This window comes from Salpingoeca rosetta, assembly GCF_000188695.1.
Source record: "Salpingoeca rosetta unplaced genomic scaffold supercont1.12, whole genome shotgun sequence".
In the NCBI taxonomy this organism is placed as follows: domain Eukaryota; class Choanoflagellata; order Craspedida; family Salpingoecidae; genus Salpingoeca; species Salpingoeca rosetta.
In genome coordinates, this window is record NW_004754922.1 from 1,170,715 (window position 1) to 1,188,884 (window position 18,170).

The 18,170-nt window shown below is 55.2% G+C and overlaps 2 protein-coding genes across 3 annotated transcripts in view; one reads left to right on the plus strand and one right to left on the minus strand.

Annotated features, from left to right (window-relative positions):
• Positions 1 to 13,766, plus strand: part of PTSG_05331 (uncharacterized protein) — a gene marked incomplete at both ends in the record, with an annotated part of 18,576 nt that extends 4,810 nt beyond the window's left edge. The window contains 38 exons of the mRNA XM_004993847.1: positions 1 to 378; positions 644 to 747; positions 944 to 1,053; positions 1,435 to 1,711; positions 1,959 to 2,132; positions 2,306 to 2,485; positions 2,731 to 2,794; positions 2,941 to 3,133; positions 3,592 to 3,772; positions 4,687 to 4,853; positions 5,022 to 5,106; positions 5,346 to 5,468; positions 5,700 to 5,980; positions 6,172 to 6,241; positions 6,424 to 6,496; positions 6,731 to 6,833; positions 7,040 to 7,161; positions 7,369 to 7,492; positions 7,704 to 7,745; positions 8,027 to 8,146; positions 8,365 to 8,461; positions 8,711 to 8,835; positions 9,063 to 9,145; positions 9,369 to 9,487; positions 9,740 to 9,846; positions 10,041 to 10,166; positions 10,416 to 10,541; positions 10,782 to 10,853; positions 11,028 to 11,091; positions 11,449 to 11,580; positions 11,779 to 11,890; positions 12,163 to 12,228; positions 12,449 to 12,543; positions 12,741 to 12,865; positions 13,024 to 13,121; positions 13,244 to 13,308; positions 13,465 to 13,557; positions 13,701 to 13,766. The exon at positions 1 to 378 is cut by the window's left edge and continues 152 nt beyond it. Coding sequence (XP_004993904.1) covers positions 1 to 378; positions 644 to 747; positions 944 to 1,053; positions 1,435 to 1,711; positions 1,959 to 2,132; positions 2,306 to 2,485; positions 2,731 to 2,794; positions 2,941 to 3,133; positions 3,592 to 3,772; positions 4,687 to 4,853; positions 5,022 to 5,106; positions 5,346 to 5,468; positions 5,700 to 5,980; positions 6,172 to 6,241; positions 6,424 to 6,496; positions 6,731 to 6,833; positions 7,040 to 7,161; positions 7,369 to 7,492; positions 7,704 to 7,745; positions 8,027 to 8,146; positions 8,365 to 8,461; positions 8,711 to 8,835; positions 9,063 to 9,145; positions 9,369 to 9,487; positions 9,740 to 9,846; positions 10,041 to 10,166; positions 10,416 to 10,541; positions 10,782 to 10,853; positions 11,028 to 11,091; positions 11,449 to 11,580; positions 11,779 to 11,890; positions 12,163 to 12,228; positions 12,449 to 12,543; positions 12,741 to 12,865; positions 13,024 to 13,121; positions 13,244 to 13,308; positions 13,465 to 13,557; positions 13,701 to 13,766 — 4,742 coding nt within the window. The remainder of the gene's footprint in view (positions 379 to 643; positions 748 to 943; positions 1,054 to 1,434; positions 1,712 to 1,958; positions 2,133 to 2,305; positions 2,486 to 2,730; positions 2,795 to 2,940; positions 3,134 to 3,591; positions 3,773 to 4,686; positions 4,854 to 5,021; positions 5,107 to 5,345; positions 5,469 to 5,699; positions 5,981 to 6,171; positions 6,242 to 6,423; positions 6,497 to 6,730; positions 6,834 to 7,039; positions 7,162 to 7,368; positions 7,493 to 7,703; positions 7,746 to 8,026; positions 8,147 to 8,364; positions 8,462 to 8,710; positions 8,836 to 9,062; positions 9,146 to 9,368; positions 9,488 to 9,739; positions 9,847 to 10,040; positions 10,167 to 10,415; positions 10,542 to 10,781; positions 10,854 to 11,027; positions 11,092 to 11,448; positions 11,581 to 11,778; positions 11,891 to 12,162; positions 12,229 to 12,448; positions 12,544 to 12,740; positions 12,866 to 13,023; positions 13,122 to 13,243; positions 13,309 to 13,464; positions 13,558 to 13,700) is intronic.
• Positions 13,767 to 14,360: 594 nt separating this feature from the next.
• The window catches only part of PTSG_05332, an 11,141-nt gene continuing 7,331 nt past the window's right edge, over positions 14,361 to 18,170 (minus strand). For both annotated transcript variants that reach the window (XM_004993849.1, XM_004993848.1), the window contains 9 exons: positions 17,470 to 17,657; positions 16,993 to 17,205; positions 16,667 to 16,715; positions 16,381 to 16,497; positions 16,121 to 16,185; positions 15,872 to 15,944; positions 15,514 to 15,635; positions 15,132 to 15,244; positions 14,361 to 14,819 (listed from right to left, as the gene is read on the minus strand). In XM_004993849.1, the coding sequence (XP_004993906.1) occupies positions 14,534 to 14,819; positions 15,132 to 15,244; positions 15,514 to 15,635; positions 15,872 to 15,944; positions 16,121 to 16,185; positions 16,381 to 16,497; positions 16,667 to 16,715; positions 16,993 to 17,205; positions 17,470 to 17,657 (1,226 nt within the window). In that variant the 3' untranslated portion in view covers positions 14,361 to 14,533. The remainder of the gene's footprint in view (positions 14,820 to 15,131; positions 15,245 to 15,513; positions 15,636 to 15,871; positions 15,945 to 16,120; positions 16,186 to 16,380; positions 16,498 to 16,666; positions 16,716 to 16,992; positions 17,206 to 17,469; positions 17,658 to 18,170) is intronic.

Below are 18,170 nucleotides of genomic sequence, written 5' to 3' on the forward strand. Positions count from 1 at the left end.
GCAGCAAGGGCCTCAAGGTTGGCGTTGTGCACACCAAGCCCAAGACAGAGGCCGTGATGGCAGACATGATGGAGATGTACCTTGACGGCATTCTCCCCTTTGCGCGGCCGGAGAGCGAGGGCGATAGCGAGCAGGACCGCGGCGGTGCTGTCGCCTCCGCTGGCGCCGTTCTCACACACCGGCAGCTTGCCGAGGGCGTTGCCAGCAAGCTCAGCGGCAAGTCTGTGCTCGTGCACGTGCTTGCAGCCAACTGCCTGCGCCTGATGCAAGAGTTCTTCCCCGAACGCGTGGAGGAGACGCTTGCATCGCCGCCATCTACTGTCGATGCGGGCGTCAGCCTCTTCTTCGACACCGCCGCAGACGCATACACACAAGAGCGTACGTTACCGCGATGCTGGTGTTGGTGGTGTGGGGAGGAAGGAAGGGCAGCAGGGTGTAGTTGCGTTTGTATGTGTCCGTGTGTGCGTGTGTGTGTACGTGTGTGTGTGTTTTTGTTTGTTTGTTTGTTCGTTTGTTCGTTTGTTCGTGTGTTTGTTTGTTTGTTTGTTTGTTTGTTTGTTTGTTTGTTTGTTTGTGTGTGTGCCGTGGCGTTCGTTTCTCGCTTTGTCTCACAAGTAACGCCCCTCCCGTTTTCTGTGCGCAGTTGTGCTGGATACGGTGTTCACGCTGTGCGCGTCGTCCACAACGGCGCTCGATTTCATTGTCGAGTACTGTGAGGACAACAAAGTCGACGTCAACAGGAAGGAGGTGCGTTGCACATGTGCACGCTACTCATGTGAATGCTGCACGCATGTGTCTGTTGTTTGTTGTGGATTGGGACGTGCTTTTGACAACATCTCTCACGCGGATACACACACACACACTCACACACACACACACACATACTCACACACACAAACAAACGAACACACATACTCACACACATGTACACGTACAACTGCAGGTGCGACGGCTGTTGCGGTCGTTTGCTGGCGTGGGGACGCAGCCGCAGGTGTCTGCATCTGGTGTGTACTTCCCGCCCAGCACACAGGTCGTCGAGGCCGGCCTCAAGTGGTGCGTAGGTGCAGCCATTCAATCGCCTGCAATGCACGTGCCGCGTGGCTCTGTGACGTTGTTGTGTTGGCTGTCGCCGGACTATGCACTGCCTGAAGTTTATCGTTTTTCGTGCGAAATCACGCCAACACACACACACACACACACTCAATCACTCAATCACTCACTCACTCACATACACACACACACTCCCTCACATCCACACACACACTCTCTCTCCCTCACATCACACATGCACACACACACACTCACTCACATACACACATGCACACACACACACTCAATCACTCATGCACACATACACACACACTCACGCACGCACACACTCCTGCTTATCCTGCTCTCCCGTTCATGCTCTGCGTCACTTTGCGGCTGCTGCAGGGTTGCAGCCCGCACGACGGTGAACGAGCACAAGCAGCGGTACCTGCGCCTGTCAAAGGCAGCCCTCCACTCCGTTGGTGTCACGCGCATCGTCGGGTTGGCCAGCACCATCTTCCTCAGCCTGTTCCGCGTTGGCGCGTTTGATCGAGCCCTCACCCTGTTCCGCGACTGGAAGCTGATCCACCAGTGTCTCGTCTTTGCCGAGTTTGAGGCCGTTCGCATGGCCAAGGAGCGCCTTGTCAAGCACTACAGCCGCAAGGAAACATACAGCAAGGAGGTGCGAAGCGTGTTGGCCGATTGCGGTGGCGGTGGCTGTGGTGGTGGCAGTGGTGGCAAAGCTGTTTTCATTATTTGCTGTCGTTGCTGGTGCTTGGTCAAGAAACGCGAATTACTTGCCATTTGTTCCATACAAACACACACACACACACACTCTCGCCCACATTCTCTCACACTCTTACCTTGTGTTTCTCTTCCTCCTTTCCCTTGCTGTATACTGCCATCTCATCTCTCTCCTCCACCAACAGGCGCTGGATGACCTGCAGGAGCGGTGGGCGTTCATCTGCAAGAACGCCATCCCGCTGAGTGACAAGAGCACGTGGAGTGTTGTGCAGACGCAATACCGCACACTCAAGCAGGGTGACACCATGAAGTCCATCATGTGTGGCCAGTTTGATCCTGAGATCCGCCCGCCAAGCAAGGTCCGCGCACTGCTCGGTGTTGTTTGTGTTGTGTGTGTGTGTGTATTTTGCTTGCATGTGAGTGTGAGTGTGTGTGTGTGTGTGAGTGTGCATGTTTTGTTTTAAGCTCTTCTGGTTGGTGGTGGTTGTGCTTCCTGCTGAGCGTGTATGTACCCCAACCTCGTTGCCTCCAGACTCACGCCTGCAACAACCACGGCTCCACGAAACAAACGTATCTCCTCGCCCACCAACAGCTTGTGCGCATCTTCACGTCGTCGACATTTGACGACTTGAAGGTGGAGCGAAACGCGCTCATGGCCCGCTCATATCCGATCATCCGTTCGGAGCTCGCAGAGATTGGCCTCGAGTTCCAGGTGCGTGCGGGCGTGCGCATGTGTGCGGGCGTGCGCATGTGTGTGTGCGTGTGTTCGTGTGTGTGTGTGTGTGTGTGTGTGTGTGTGTGTGTGTGTGTGTGTGTGTGTGTTTATTTGCATGTTGTGCCGACCCTCCGCGATCGTCGGGTTCAGACTGTGTTCAAGCATTGTCAAGCTTCGTTGCCACTGATGCGCTCTGCACACGTGCCCACTGCCGCGTGTGTTTTATTGCTTCGCATCAACAGGTCGTTGACATGCGTTGGGGCATTCGCGACGAAAGCACGGCCGATCACAAGACCACCGAAATCTGTGCGTTTGATGATGATGATGCAGTGCGTGCTTGTGTGTGTGTGTGTGTGTGTGTGTGTGTGTGTGTGTGTGTGCGTGTGTGTGTGTTTGTGTGTGTGTGTGTGCCACAACCACTGTGTAATCGTTACCACTCCCCCTTTGTTCAGGTATGGAGGAGATTCGGCAGTCGCAGGAGCAGTCCCTTGGCCCCAACTTTGTGACGCTGTTGTCCCAGCGCTATGGATACCGCCCCTTCCCCGTGTACATTGTGCAGTCGGAGCTGGATGCGCTCATTGCGCAATGCAGCCCCGAGGACCAGGAGCTCCTGCGCAAGTGGTTCGACCTCGACACGAACAAGGTGTGCGTGTGAGCGATGTGTGTGTGTGTGTGTGAAAATCGTATGTGTGTGCTTTCGTGTGTGGTTGTGTGTGCTTACACATCAGTGTGCGTGCATTGCGCGGCTTGGGTGTCACGCTTGTTTCAGGTGTCGTTGCTCACCACCAGCACCACCACCATCTCGCCATGTTCATCCCCGCTCCCCCACACATGAATACAGATCCCGGCCACGTACCGCCTGCTGCCCGTGACGCACCACCTCCCCAACTTCATCTCCTGGGACGACCCGGACAAGCGCAAGCAGGTGAGCACCACACGCACGCGGCGCAGCAACAATGGAGCAATGCTTTCATGTGTGTGTGTGTTTGTGGTTGTGTGTGTGTGTGTGTGTGTGTGTGTTGTGGTTGTGTGTGTGTGTGTGTGTGTGTGGTTGTGGTTGTGGGTACGGTTTCTGTTTCGTTCGCTTCGTCAAAACGTGCAAGCTTGCACTCACCACCGCCACCTCTCTACCAACACCGTGGCCTGTTTCCTTCAACCCACCAGCAACGTGCGCAGTGGTGGAATGAGTTTGAGCGCATGTCTGCGGCCCTGCGCCACGCTGCGGACAAGGTCTTTGCCAACGACCCGGAGACCCGCCACAAGTACTACTTCTCCATCACAGAGGTGCGGCCGGCAACGGCGTGATGGTGTGCTTGCGTGTGCTTGCGTGTGCTTGCGTGTGCTTGCGTGTGCTTGCGTGTGCTTGCGTGTGCTTGCGTGTGCTTGCGTGTGCTTGCGTGTGCTTGCGTGTGCTTGTTTGCTTGCTTCAGTTCGCGCAACGTGACGTGCTGCTGTGAGCCATCGCACGCCCAACGTGCAGCGCCAACACCGCCAACCACCCAAATCAACCACACATACATACATGCATCCAACCAATCATTCTTCTCCCCTGTATATTGCGTGTGTGCGTGTGCGTATGCGTGTGCGTGTGTGTGTGTCGTGTGTAGGAGGAAATCATTCGCGGCGTGCTCGCCGTCGACTCACAGACGCGCGAAAACCAGTGCCTGTGGGTGAAGGTGAGCAACCATGACACGCGAGCTCTGACTGCACACTTTGTATTAGCTGCTGGTGATCTCGCGTCTCTGCATGTGCAACCATGGCCCTCATCTCGCTTGCTACGTTTCCCAAACGTTCACTCGGCTGAGTTTTGTGTCATGAATCCCCACCGCCATCTTCCCACCTTACTTCACCACCTTCACCTTCTCCTTCCCACCACTACCTCACACCTTCCATCACGACCCCTACTTCTCACCTTCCACCACCACCATCCTTCCACCAGCGCACGATTGAGGACCTCGACGCCGTCGCCACGAAAGGAAATGACGACCGCATCGGCGCATTCACCGATATGGCTGGCGGAAAGGTGCGCATGCAGGAGGGGAGACATGCACACATTGGACGCAAGCGCACACCTGCGTGCTCTTTCTCTGTCTCTGCCTGTCTTTTTTCATTGATTGCCCTGCTTTGTTATCCAAACACACTTTCTGCCTCACACACACACACACACACGCGCGCGCGCGCACATGCGCTATCCGCAGCGTGATGAGGAGGCGCGCGAGCTGCTTGCTGATCTGCGGGCGGGACGGCTGCCACGTGCACTGCCGGACCACGCTGTGCTCGAGTACAATGTCAAGTACGCGCAGGGCAAAGGCATCGACGAGGACGCACCCGAGCACAAGCAGTACATCGACACGCTCGTCAAGGAGTGAGTGTGCACCATGTACCTGATGTGGTGCGCGTGCTCGTGACACACGTATTCGTTTGCGTTCTTCCCTCTCCTAGTTTTAGCACCCTCGCACCCACTCGCTCACCCACTCACGCATTGGCCCCTCAATCGCCGATTGTGTGCGTGCGCGGGCGAACGCGTGTTCAGGTTCACGACAAAGTTGATCAGCATGGTTGAGCAGAACCAGCAGCTCGCCAACACGAAGCTGGCCGCCGACCCAAACATCGCCGAGGTGGCCGCTGATTCTGTGCAGTGACGCCCATGTTGATATTTTCAGTCGTGTTCCCTTCGTCCTTTCCCATCATCCTCTTCTATCCACACGTTCAACAAAGCCCAGCACAAATCAACATTCGCGATGCACACGCTCACCACAGCCCGCCCGCCACACCACCACCACACCGCCACCCATGCCACACACGACACCATCTCCACTCATGGCAACTACGACGCACCGTCCCCTGACTACCCTAGGTTGTGATCCACAACGAGCGGCGTGAGGAACTGTCGTCGTGCTTCTTCGGCCGCCGCGCACTCGTTGAACGCGTCCTCGAGCGACTCAACCCGAAGCACCCGGCAACCGCCCCGCTCATTCTGGTCCGCTGCTTTTGTTGTGTGTGTGTGTGTGTGTGTGTGTGTGTGTGTGTGTGTGTGTGTGTGTGTGTGTTGTGCATGTGTGTGTGTGTGTGTGTTGTGCATGCGTGTGTGTGTGTATTTACGCGTTGGTGTCTCTGCATCTTTACCTTTGCTTTTGCACTTGCACTTGCACTTGCCTCACAATCCTTCAACCATGCACACACACACACACACATGCAACACACAAATCAGGCTGGCGTTGAAGGGAGTGGAAAGTCGGCTCTGCTGGCAAAGGTGGCGACGGAGCTGACGGATGGTCGCGCAGCCGTCATCACGCGCTTCCTCGGCCACTCAACGCAGGGCACCAACCTCCCCGACGTAATGCGCTCTGTTGTGTTCCAGATTCTCTCCGCGTACAAGCAGGACATTGCGTTTCCGGAGTCGATTGAGGAGCTGAAGAAGCGCTTCAAGGAGGTCCTCACGCTCGCGTCGCCGTCGCAGCCGCTCACCATCCTCTTTGATGGCATCGACAAGTCAGTCAACACCATGCATGTGCGCATGCAAGTGATGTTGCGTGTGTGCACGTGTGTGCACTTGCTTCCACTGCGATCAAATCTTCTCTGCCCGTAATATCCTTACTCACCCCATCACCACCGCCATCTCTCGTTTCTATCTTCAACCCCCCCTCCCCCTTCTGAATCTTTCTTCCGCGTGTGGTGTGCAGGCTCAACACGGCGTCGGGCCAGTTTGAGCTCGGCCTCTGGTTCCCCAAGCAGCTGCCGCCACACGTCAAGGTCTGTTTGCGCAACGAACGAGGTTTATGGGATTCGAATGGAGAGCGGCAAGTGTGCTCATGCTTGCTGTACATGACACACGGTTGTGTTTGTGTTGCTCACGCGTCTAAATTGTGCAATCTTGTGCGTGCGTGTGTGTTTACGTGCGTGTGTGTTTACGTGCGTGTGTGTGTATCGCTCAGGTGCTGCTGACCGTGAGCAGCCACGCCCCAGGTGCGTGGCTCGAATGCCACTCACTCGTCGACAAGAACGCCGGTGAGCACACGCTATTGCCAGCACTTTATCAGTAGTCTTGTGCGTGTTTGTTCACGCTTCATCACGTTGGCTTTCACACACGCACACACGAACACACACGCACACATGCACACACGCACACACACACACTTCACTCAAGCACACCTTTCACGCGCACATACACCCTCACGCATTCATTCACACAAACACACACTCTCACGCACACACTTTCGCTCACACGCATGCGCATGCGAGCAGAGCACTTTGTGGAGGTGCCTCCGCTTGAGAGCGACGACGTTGCGGCAATGGTCGACGGGACACTCAAGCGCGAGAACCGCACACTCACAGACGCGCAGCGGTAAGCGCGCTGTTACTGCATCGGCTCGCACGAAATGGAGGCAGAAGGAGACAGAGGTGTTGCAGGGGGGGGGGTGTTGTGCGAGTGCCAATGAGGGTCAACTGAGAGCTGGGATTCGCTATGGCGCCTGCTTCTTTGGCGCTGCTGCAAGCTCATCATCATGCTGCTGCTGGTGTTTTGCTCCTGTCATTTGCAATTGCTTGTAGCCAACTGCTTGAGAATGCCTGCAAGCAAAACCTGAATGCACTGTATGTGCGCATGGCCATTCAAGTGTCGCGTGACTGGAAGTCCAGCACAGGTTCACCATCGCTGCCGCCCACAGCTGCTGGTGCGTGGGTTTGTTTTGCTTTGTTTGTTTGCGTATTTGTGTTTGTTTTGTTGTGTGTTTGAACATGTTTTTGTTTGTTTTGTTTTGTTTCTTGGGGGTTTTGTTACGCCCACATTTCCAGCTTTCGACGTTGCTTCTGGCGCTGAAACAACAATCACCACCACCATCTCACCCTTGCCGTGGTTTTAATCGTTCGATGTGCAACAGGCATCCTGAACGAGCTGCTTGACAACATGGAGGTGACGCACGGCCGCTTCCTGGTGAAGCACGCCCTCAGCTACATCACCCTCAGCTTCGAGGGCCTCACCTCGCCCGAGCTCGAAGACGTCCTGTGCGTTACCGTGCACTGGAGTCGTAGCACTTGCTGTTCAATGGTTGTGGGCTGCACACATTGCTGTTCTTCATGTTGTTGGTGTTGTTCTTGTTGTTGGTTTTCTGTGAGCGGTGTTTTGGTTGTGCCTGCTTTACTTCGCCACTCACGTCGGCCGTTGTGCCTCCCTTGTCCTCCCCTCCTCGTATTGCCCCCGTGTCCATCGATTCAGGTCTTTGGATGACGACGTGCTCAACGACGTCTTCCAGTACTGGTGAGACAATCCTCCCCCGCACACACACAAGCACACACACACACACACACACACACACACACACACACACACACACACACACACACACACACACACACACACACACACACACACACACACACACGCATGTCCACATCCAACAGTCCATACAAGAACATGAATGCGCCCAGCACACGAACATGTATTCGCACGCACTTGCCATGCCCACCTTTCCCCTCACCACCACCACCACCACCACCACCACCACCACCACCACCACCACCACTGCTGCGCGTGACCAGGGAGCCGCCACTGCGCCGGATCCCACCGCTGCTGATTGTTCGCCTCTTGCGCGACCTCTCGACGTACATGACCACCGCCGCAAGCTCCACGGGACACCCCTGCCACCGCTGGGCCTTTGGGTGAGCTGCTCGTGGTGGTGGTGATGGTGTTGGTCGTGGTGGTGATGGGTGCTGAATTGCATTGGTTTGAAGCGGGGTTTGATCAGTGTGAATACTTGTGTTGCCGGCGTGGCGCCAGCAGCAGCAGCAGCAGTGGCTGTTGCCTGATTTTGCTTGCAGGATGATGCAACGATCACCATCACTCACACGTCACCTCCCACCAACTTGTCATCGTTAAGGTCGTTTGCGAATGTTGTGCTTGACCGCTATTTCGGCGTGAACCTCCACTCGGAGCTGCTCACCCTCACCCTCCAGGACAGCGACAAATGGCACCAGGTTTGTTCTTGCGTTAACACTACATGGCTTGCAAACAGCAGTATGTACTGTTGTTGGAATGCCATGCTTCACACACATACACACACGCACACACACGCACACATACACATACACACACACACACACACACACTCTCTCTCTCTCGCTTGTCATCCCCACCCCTCCATTCCTTGTCCTTGCATGGCCACATTACTTCATAACCACACACCTCTCCCCACACGTGGGATGCTTGTGCTTGTTTGCCCACAGGAGCGCAACCTGGTTGGAAAGCGGGCGGACTGGCAGGCGCTGCTGTTTGAGACGACAGCAACAAAGCAGGAAGCCCAGTTCCACCAGCGCCTCGCAAACTACTTTGTGGGCCGCTGGCACAACACGTGCGTGACTCACACCCACCTACACGCACACGCACATTCACGCACACGCACACGCACACGCACACTCACGCACTTACTCAGCCCCTCCCATTCACACACATACACACACATACACACACTCACATACACACACTCACACATACACACACACACACACACACACACGCGTCCCTTCGCTCACATCCTCTCTCCATCGTCCCTGGCCGCTGTCCGTTCATCGCCACCAGGGAGAAGCCGTACGTGTCCAAATCGGGCAAGAAGTTGGCCGCCGACCGCCTCGTGCCCGAAATGCCAATCGTCTTCCGCAAAGGTGCGGCGCATTGATAGTCGTGGTGGTGGTGGTGGTGGTTGTGGTGGTGGTGGTGGTGGTGGCAGCATCGTGTTTTTGATTGCCCCTTCGTTTCGTGACTGTATGTCTGAGTTCCTTACGGCTGGTCTAGCGCCACGTGTCTTACACTGCATTCACTCATCACTTCGACCGTCGCCATCACCATCACCATCATCATCACCATCACAACTTCCATCACAACCAGAGGTCAACGAGTACGGCCTGTTTGAAAACCCCAACTCGCGCCGCTGCCTCGAGCTGCCGTTCCACCACTACCGCACGCGCGACATTGACGGCCTTTTGGACGTCTGGGCTGCCCCCGAGGTGGGACGCATGCACATGCGCACACGCATTTTTGTATGTTGGTGTGTTAAGTGGCGGGCCATGCTGGCCTCATGGATATGCCACTGTTCTACTGATGCTGCTCGTCACGCTCACACACACACACACACACTCACTCACACACACACACACACACTCACACACTCACACATTATCACGAACACACACACACACACACACACACACACACACACACACACACACACACACACACGCATACACTTTGTGCCACAGAGCCTTGTATTCTTCGCCCCGTCGATCAACAGGGGCACGAACTTGCACCTGCTGCCGCTCACCAACACCTACGCCACTGCCATTGGCATCAAGCGCCTCTCAAAGAAGTGCGTGGCGCTTGCACGTGTCGCCACCGCATCTGTTTGTATGTGTATGCGAGTGGGCGTGTGTGTGTGCTGCGCGAGTAGTACGTGGGTGGTGCGTGCGTGTGTTGCGTTTCGTTTCCATGCACGGTCTGCTGACTGCCTCCTGACGGTTACTTGTTCTCACTCGCATGACAACAACATGTACACCGCGCCAGGGCCCAAGACGAAATGGATGCAGTGATGAAGGAGATTGAGGATGAGAGCGACATGATTGACGTCCGCCACGCGTACACGTGTCTCACGGCCATGGATTCCATGCTCAATTTCCTCGGCGCCCCAATGTAATGATGCGCGCACATGCACATGAACTTGCACACCCTTCCCACAGACACTCACACACAACTAGCGCTCCCACACGTACAAACACACAGACAAACAACACATAGACAAACACACACACACACACACACACACACAAACACACACACACACATACACACCCCTGTCACATACACACCCAATCCGACATATAACCAAACTCACCCACAAACCCATTCACAACACCAACAACCAACCCCACAAACGACCAGTGGGCGCAAGTGGTCCGCGCCGTACTACGAGCGCCTGTCGCAGCTGCTGAGTCGCGTCAACTCGCTCACGGAGACGGGTCTCCTCTTCTTCGCAAAGCTCGAGGAAGCCGAGGAGCTGCTGCAGAAGTGGGTTGCGCACGGCCGTGCTTGCCTTTTGAAGGGGAGGGGGCGTGGATACCGTGGCGTGCTGGTGCATGCTTGCAGGCATTGACGGCAGCTTTGTGTGTGGTTTTGGTTCGCGTGTGGTGTCATTGTCCGTTTTCCTCGTTTCATCATGTCGCTTTGCTGTGAGTCACGAGCATCGACCACTCACATCACCGCACGCACACACACACACACACACACCGTTTGTTTTGCATCATCCAGGGGCAAGACGCAGGAAGGCCTTGCTCTCGCCAACTCTGTCTTGCAGCAGCTGGAGGCCTCAAACGACTCCATGTACGCGTTGTATACCTGTTTGTGTGTGTATTGTGTGATGTTGAACACGGCAGCGTCGCGTTGTTGTGTGCCAATTCACCGCTGTGTCACTTCTCTGGTCGCCCCCCCCCCCTTTTTTTTTCCTCGCGCCAACCACCTCACGTGCCGTCATGCCATCACGATCACCATGACCAGACGCCGTGTGCAGACGATGGTGTACATCGCCAAGCTCTTCCTCTCCGCGGGCGCCGCCATGCCTGTGCGTTGCCGCTGTTGCCGTGAACATGTGCTTGTCACCATCTGTTTTGAGCACGCGAAGCATGTCGACGCGCTGGCGTTGAGCCGGCACATACGCGCGCGCGCACACACACACACACACACACACACACACACACACACACACACACACACACACACACACACACACACACACACACACACACACACACACACACACACGCACGCACGCACGCACGCACACACACACACACACACACACGCACACACACACACACACGAATGCACGCACACACGCACACACACACACACTCCATGACCTCACCTCATGTCCCATCACCTCCGCGTGGTCCCTGCTTCGTTTCCGTGTCGTGTCCAGGCGATGTCAGTGCTGCAGCGGGCGCACGACGTGGCGTTCTCTGCCGGCGACAGCGCAGACGCCGCCAAGTGGCAGGTCGAGGTGCTCAAGAACATTGCAAACTTCCACCGCACCGTCGGAAACATCCCCATGGTGCGCTTGTGCTTGCACTCTCACGTGTGCGTGTGTGTATGTGCGTGTGCGTGCGTGTGTGTGTGTGTGTGTGTGTGTGTGTGTGTGTGTGTGTGTGTGTGTGTGTGTGCTCTCCCTCTCTGTAACGCCGCTCATCTCACCTCCCCTCATCTCACCTCCGCTCACCTCATCTCCACCGTCTCACTAAACACCAACCAGGCCATGCAATTCGCCTCGCAAATGCTGGACCTGTGCAAGTCGCGCCTTGGCGAGTCTGACCTTCAGACTGCCATTGCCTACCACAACCTCGGCTCCATTTGCTTCGAAGCCGGTGCGGCCGCTTGCTCGAAAAATGGATTGTGTTGCGCGCATGTGTGTAGGCCGCTCTGTGTGTCTGTGTGTGTGTGTGTGTCTGTGTGTGTGTGTGTGTCTGTCTGTGTGTCTATCTGTGAGTGTGTGTGTGTGTGTGTGTGCGTGCGTGTGTGTGTGCAAGTGTGTACTCTGCCCCCCCCCTTCACCCCTCTCACGCCACGTTTATACTTGGATCCATTTTCCTTCCGTTGTTTCTCTTTCTCCATCTGCATTGTTTGTGCGTGGTTGCAGGCGACCTTGGCAACGCTGAACAGTACCTGACGCAAGCGCAGGCGCTGAAGAAATCGGCCCTTGGACGTACGTGGAAGTGACTTGTGATTGCCCTCACTAATGTTGCTTTGGTTCATGGGTGCAACGTTTTTGTATCTCCCTCGGATTGCCAAACACTGTTTGGTTGAGTGAAGATTGCTCCTTCGCCCTCACAAACAAACACAACACGTGCACCAACATTCACTCTCACACGCACATTCACTCACACATACACATGTACACGTTATCGTCTCCCCTCTTCCTGCAGCAACGCACTACGACAACGCCACCACGCTGTCTGCGCTGGCGGCCGTGTACATGACGCAATCGCAGATGGACCCGCGCACCAACCGCGATGACAAGGTGCGGTGTTGTGAGCGTGTCTGTGTGCGTATGTGTCTGTGTGCCTGTGTGCCTGTGCTTGTGTCTGTGTGTGTGCTTGTGTCTGTGTATGTGTGTCTGTGTATCCCTCTTCCCCTCCCCGTCTCTCCATCACCCACCACGATCGCCACCTCTCATACGCACATGCCGGCGCACGTGCAATTTGTGCATGTGTCCAGATCCAAGCGCTGCTGGACGAAGCAATGAAGGTGACGGCGAACGACGAGATTGTGTCGAGCGACGCCATGGAGACGCGCCAGTCTGTCCTCAACCAAGTTGCCCACTTCCATGCGTCCAAGGGGAAGTGAGTCGCACGCAACACCCGCTGATCGCTCGAGGGCGTTGCACGTGCTGTTTGTGCTCAGCGTTGGCTGCGAATGAGTTGACTTGACTTGGCTTGGCTTCCTTCTTCTACTCGCAATCTTCACCTCACCCATGTCTGTCCTCTGCCATCCGCACCAGTGTCGACGAAGCTGTCAAGTACATGGATCAGGCGATTGATTCCTGCACGGAATCTGCTGCCGATCAGCAGCGCAAGGGCAGCCTCATCGTCAACAAGGGTGAGTCATTGCGTGCGCGCGCGTGCGCATGTGTGTGCATGTGTGTGCCGCGTTGTGAACTTCAAAGCAAGGTAGTGTGACTCACACCTCGATGATGATGATGATCACACGAAATGTGGCAGGTGTGTTCTACATGAACCAGAATCGCTTCCTGGAGGCGCTGCCCATTGAGCTCGAAGCCCACAAGGTTTGACGCCACACGCACACGCACACGCACACGCACACACACGCACACGCACACGCACAACGTTTTGCTTGCACGCATGTGGCTGTGCGACTCACTTCACGTGGTGTGTTGTTACGCGTACTCTCTTGTGTGTGTGCCTGTCACATCGACAAACAGATGCTTGAAGGTCTTCTCGGAAAGGACCATCCAGAAGTTGGCAAGGCCGCTGAATGCGTCGCCATCTGCCTGCAGCAGTGCGGCAAGCTGCAGGTGCGTTGTGTTCGCGCGTGAGTGCGTGCGTGTGCTTGGGAATGGGAAATGACAATACATGATGTGCGTGTGTGTGTGTGTGTGCTGTCAACTTCCCGCCACTATGTAACGCTTCCTGTGCTGTGCTCTGCCTTCGTGTGCAGGAGTCGACGCCATATGTGCAGCAAGTCAAGCGCATCTCCCAGGGCGCAGGCACCATGTTCCGCTAGGCACCATGGCCTCGCCATTGCTTGCAAGCAAAGGCCTACACCAACATCTGTTTGCGCTACGTTGACCCGTTGTTTCTGTTCTCCCCCTCTCTTCTCAACTCAGCCCAACTCGTTCGTTTCCATGCAGCGTTCATTGCATGTGTCGTGTCTTGTCGGGTTGTGTCGTGTCGTTTTCTCTCCCACGACAACCCTTCATTCTCCCCTAACGGCTCAACCCCACCACATCCATCGCTCTTCTTCCAACAGCGCTCGTAGTACAAAACCCTCAATACACAGCTTGAATGACACGCAACAATGCAAAATCCAGTGCCACGCACACGCGTGTTGGCAGTCAACACCAACCAAGCAAGCAACCAATAGATGAACGGAAGGGAAGAACCAAACACCAGCGGCGGGTTCAAGGGTTCAATAACTGTCGCACCAACACCAATCAAGGTGCGATGCAATAAAAGCAAGATGTGGGGTGTAGAGCAAGCACCAAATAACGTCGAGGTCAGGTAGAATCAACACAGGCACTCAGCCAGACAGACACACAGACACAGACACACCACAGACAGACAGACAGACAGACAGACAGACAGACAGACAGACAGACAGACACACACACACACATACACACACATACACATACACACACATACACATACACACACACACACACACAAACACACCACAACAGAACCTATTCTAAAGCATGAGAATGAAATAAGAGGGGTCACTTCATGTCAGCCCCCCACGGGACCGAAACAGTAACAGGGATGAAGTGCTCACACGAAACTGAAGCGTGTGTTTGCTTTTGGGCTCGCGGGTCGTGATGATGTTCGGTTTGTCCAGTTGTCTTCATCCTGGTCGTCCTTGTGACCCATCATGTAGACCATCATCATCTGATCGCGGTCGTTTGGCGACATGTCCGCAACAGCCGTGTCGTCGTCGCCACCAAAGATGCCCAGCCCCGTCACGTCCAATGCCTCCACGTTTCCAAAGAGCGACGTCCTGGATGGCTTCTGCTCCAACGGACTTTCGTGACCGCGGTGCAGGCCGTCTGTCGATTTGCTGTTACAAGCACAGTCGCGGTGATGTTCGTGCATGCGTATTGGGTGAGGGAGAGAAGGGGGGAGGTGTCTGTGAGCACCTGCAATGTGATCATACACAGACGACGCAAACATTTGAAGCAGAGACGAGTGTTGGTGCAGTTGTATTACTGCTCATACAGACACTGTTACACACACATACACAAGTGTGCACACACACATACACAAGTGCACACACACACACACACACACACACACACACACACACACACACACACACACACACACACAAACACAAGTGCACACAGGCACAGGCAGACATGAACGAACTCACAATGATGAGAGCGATTCGAGCAGGCTCGAGTTGATGGCCTGCTGCAGTTGTTCTGAGAGCGCCGGCAAAACGGGGCGGTCTGGGGGGTTGGCATCCCAACACGACTTCATCACCTGACACAATCAATACAAGATATGATGCAAGCAATACGAAACATGTGGTAAGTGAGCGGATTTGCCCCCTCATGGTGCATTTCCCCAGCAACAAGCATGCATGCAGGTGGAGACGCACGCAATACGCACAGTTGCACAGTAATTCACACACACACATACACCATACACACACACACGCACGCACATACTCACACGCACACACACACACACACATACACACGCACACACGCACACACACGCACACACACACACAAACTCAAGACGCGCACCTGGTAGAGCTGCATGGGGCAGGCCTGCGGTCTGGCGAGCGTTCGGCCAAGCTTTGCAACGTTCTGCGCAACCTCTGCATTGCTGAATCCAGCCCAAGGCTGCTGCCCATACGTGAAGAGCTCTGATTCATGAGGTTGCACAACGGAGGAGAGGGTAGGGAAGGAGGGGGAAGAAGGGGGACGGCAGGGAAAGGGAAGGGGTGGTTTCGAATGTGAGCATGTGAGCATGTGAAACAAGTGCAGGAAACAGCACGACGCACCATCACATTGCAACACAACCACACACACACACACACGCGCAAATCACGCTATTTGTGTTGTTCAAACACGTGTACGTGTGCCACATCAAAAAACTCACCCCATAGAACGACGCCGAGCGAATATGTGTCCGAGGCAAAGTTGAAGACGCAGTCAGCGATGGACTCCGGTGCCTGTTGGATGAAGCGTTTCCACGCAAGAGAAGGGCAACACCCCACAGGAAACGTAGCAGCCGTGCACGTGAGAGAGGGAAAAAGGGTGACCCAACACCACCACGTAGCAACAACCATAAACACAACGCACAGGTGCGCAGGTGTGCATTCGCAGTGCCGGTGTGGCCATGACGTACCATCCATCGCACTTGCAACAAGTCGCTCAGGACAGCTTCCGACAGCTTCTCCGTGTCAATGCGACCTGTGCGAAGCACGCATTCAAACAAACAGCGGCAAGGTTTCGTAAATGGGTAAGGTGACGCCTGCAGGCACACGCACCTCATTTTTCCACGCTGTTCAAGCAGCCAAACAAAGAAACCTCGAAAGTAACAGCGTAACAACGATTACGATAACAAGCAGAACGACAGTCATCAGGCAACCACCAACAAGCACTGACCTGGTTTTCTCTTGCCTCCACTGCTTTTCGTTGGTTTCGGGAGCACAATCGCCGCCGAGAAGCCGCCAATCTGCAACTGTCCATTCTCGTGGACGAAAATGTGCGCGGCGCACAGTGCTGACACCCATCATCACAGATGTGCGAATGAATGCATGCAGGCAAACACGCGTGAGCGGGACGAGAATCACAACCGCGTGGGCGCGAGCAACATTGACAAAAAAAAATGCAAGGTTGTTTGGATTGAACAAACACATGTGCCATCGCATGCACGCAAACAGTAGCTCACCTCGATGCACGATTCGCCTCTCATGCACAAACGACAGCCCAGCAATCACCTGATGTGGCGGGGAACAAACGCATGTAGATGCGTTAAGAATAACATAGCACCAGAGACACGATTTACCGCACACCATTGTTTGACGCTTGTGCTTCAAAGACAAACACGGGTACAGACACGAACGCAAGCAAACACGCGCACGCACGCACATAGGCTAGCGCGCGCACATAGGCTAGCGCGCACACACACGCACACACACAAGTGCACACACAAGTGCACACACACAAGTGCACACACACACACACACAAGTGCACACGCACACACACCTACACACCTGCGTGGCCAGCTGGACGAGCTGTGGCAGATCGATGAGCGCGGGTCGACCGGGGATGGCGCGAGAATCAAGGAGGAGGCGGTGGAGGGAACACCGCTTTGGTGACACAACAATAAACGCCAAGCGCTTGTGTATGTGCACGCCAATGAGCTCGATCACGCGGTGGTCACTGTTGCGAAGGGCGTGGAGCGCGCAGACCTCATTGCGCAGAACCTGGGGTGACGTGTGCGCAAGAAGATACATTTGTTCGGCACGTGAGGTGCGACGCAAGCGGAGGGCTCAAAACGTGCCCAGCACAGGCATGCAAGCAACACACACACACACACACACACACACACACACACACACACACACATACACACACACACACAAAAGTGTTTCAAGTACACGCACAACCACAAGCACAAGTACTTCAAGTACGCACACATACACACACGCACACACAACCACGCTTGGAGCACATGGGCAAGGCCTTACGTCAAGGTGGTCTCGGTCTTGCGGATCGCGGAGTTGCTTGATGGTGATGGGTTGTTCAACCATGCACCTTGCCTCCGCATTCCACTTTGGCATGTGTCCTGCGAACACATCAAAGAAGGGGTCTGAAAACAGCAGCCGCACCGCCAACACCGACGAACTGTTGCGAATCGTAAACGCGCCAATATCCGCTGCGAGAGAGAATGGGCGTATGTGTACACATGTGTGTGGGTACGTGTGTGAGTGAGAAAGCGTGTAGGGGAGCGAATAAACGGGAGTGTGTGAGTGAGGGTCGACAAAGCAAAAACAACCCCCCCCGGCGGTGTTTGCGTGCGCGCGTGTATTTCTCCGCGTGCCTGATACTGATTGTGTCCGACACACACACACACACACACACACACACACACACACACACACACACACACACACACACACACACACAACTTTCTTTTCTTTCTTGCTGGCGAACGATGAGGCAGCCACTGATTCATTTTTCACACTTCCCTCTCTCTCGCACACACAACGTGTCAAGGCTGCCAAGCACACTGTCGCTTCCGTGCCCCTACCCACCATCACCTGCTGTGCCCAGATTACAATCGCACGACGCGCTGCACCCCATCCCGTCCCTTGTCCCGTCTCCCGCCTCCTCCATTTTCTCCGTCAGCAGCACGCAGCATATGATCGCACCAACGAAAGGTGTGTGA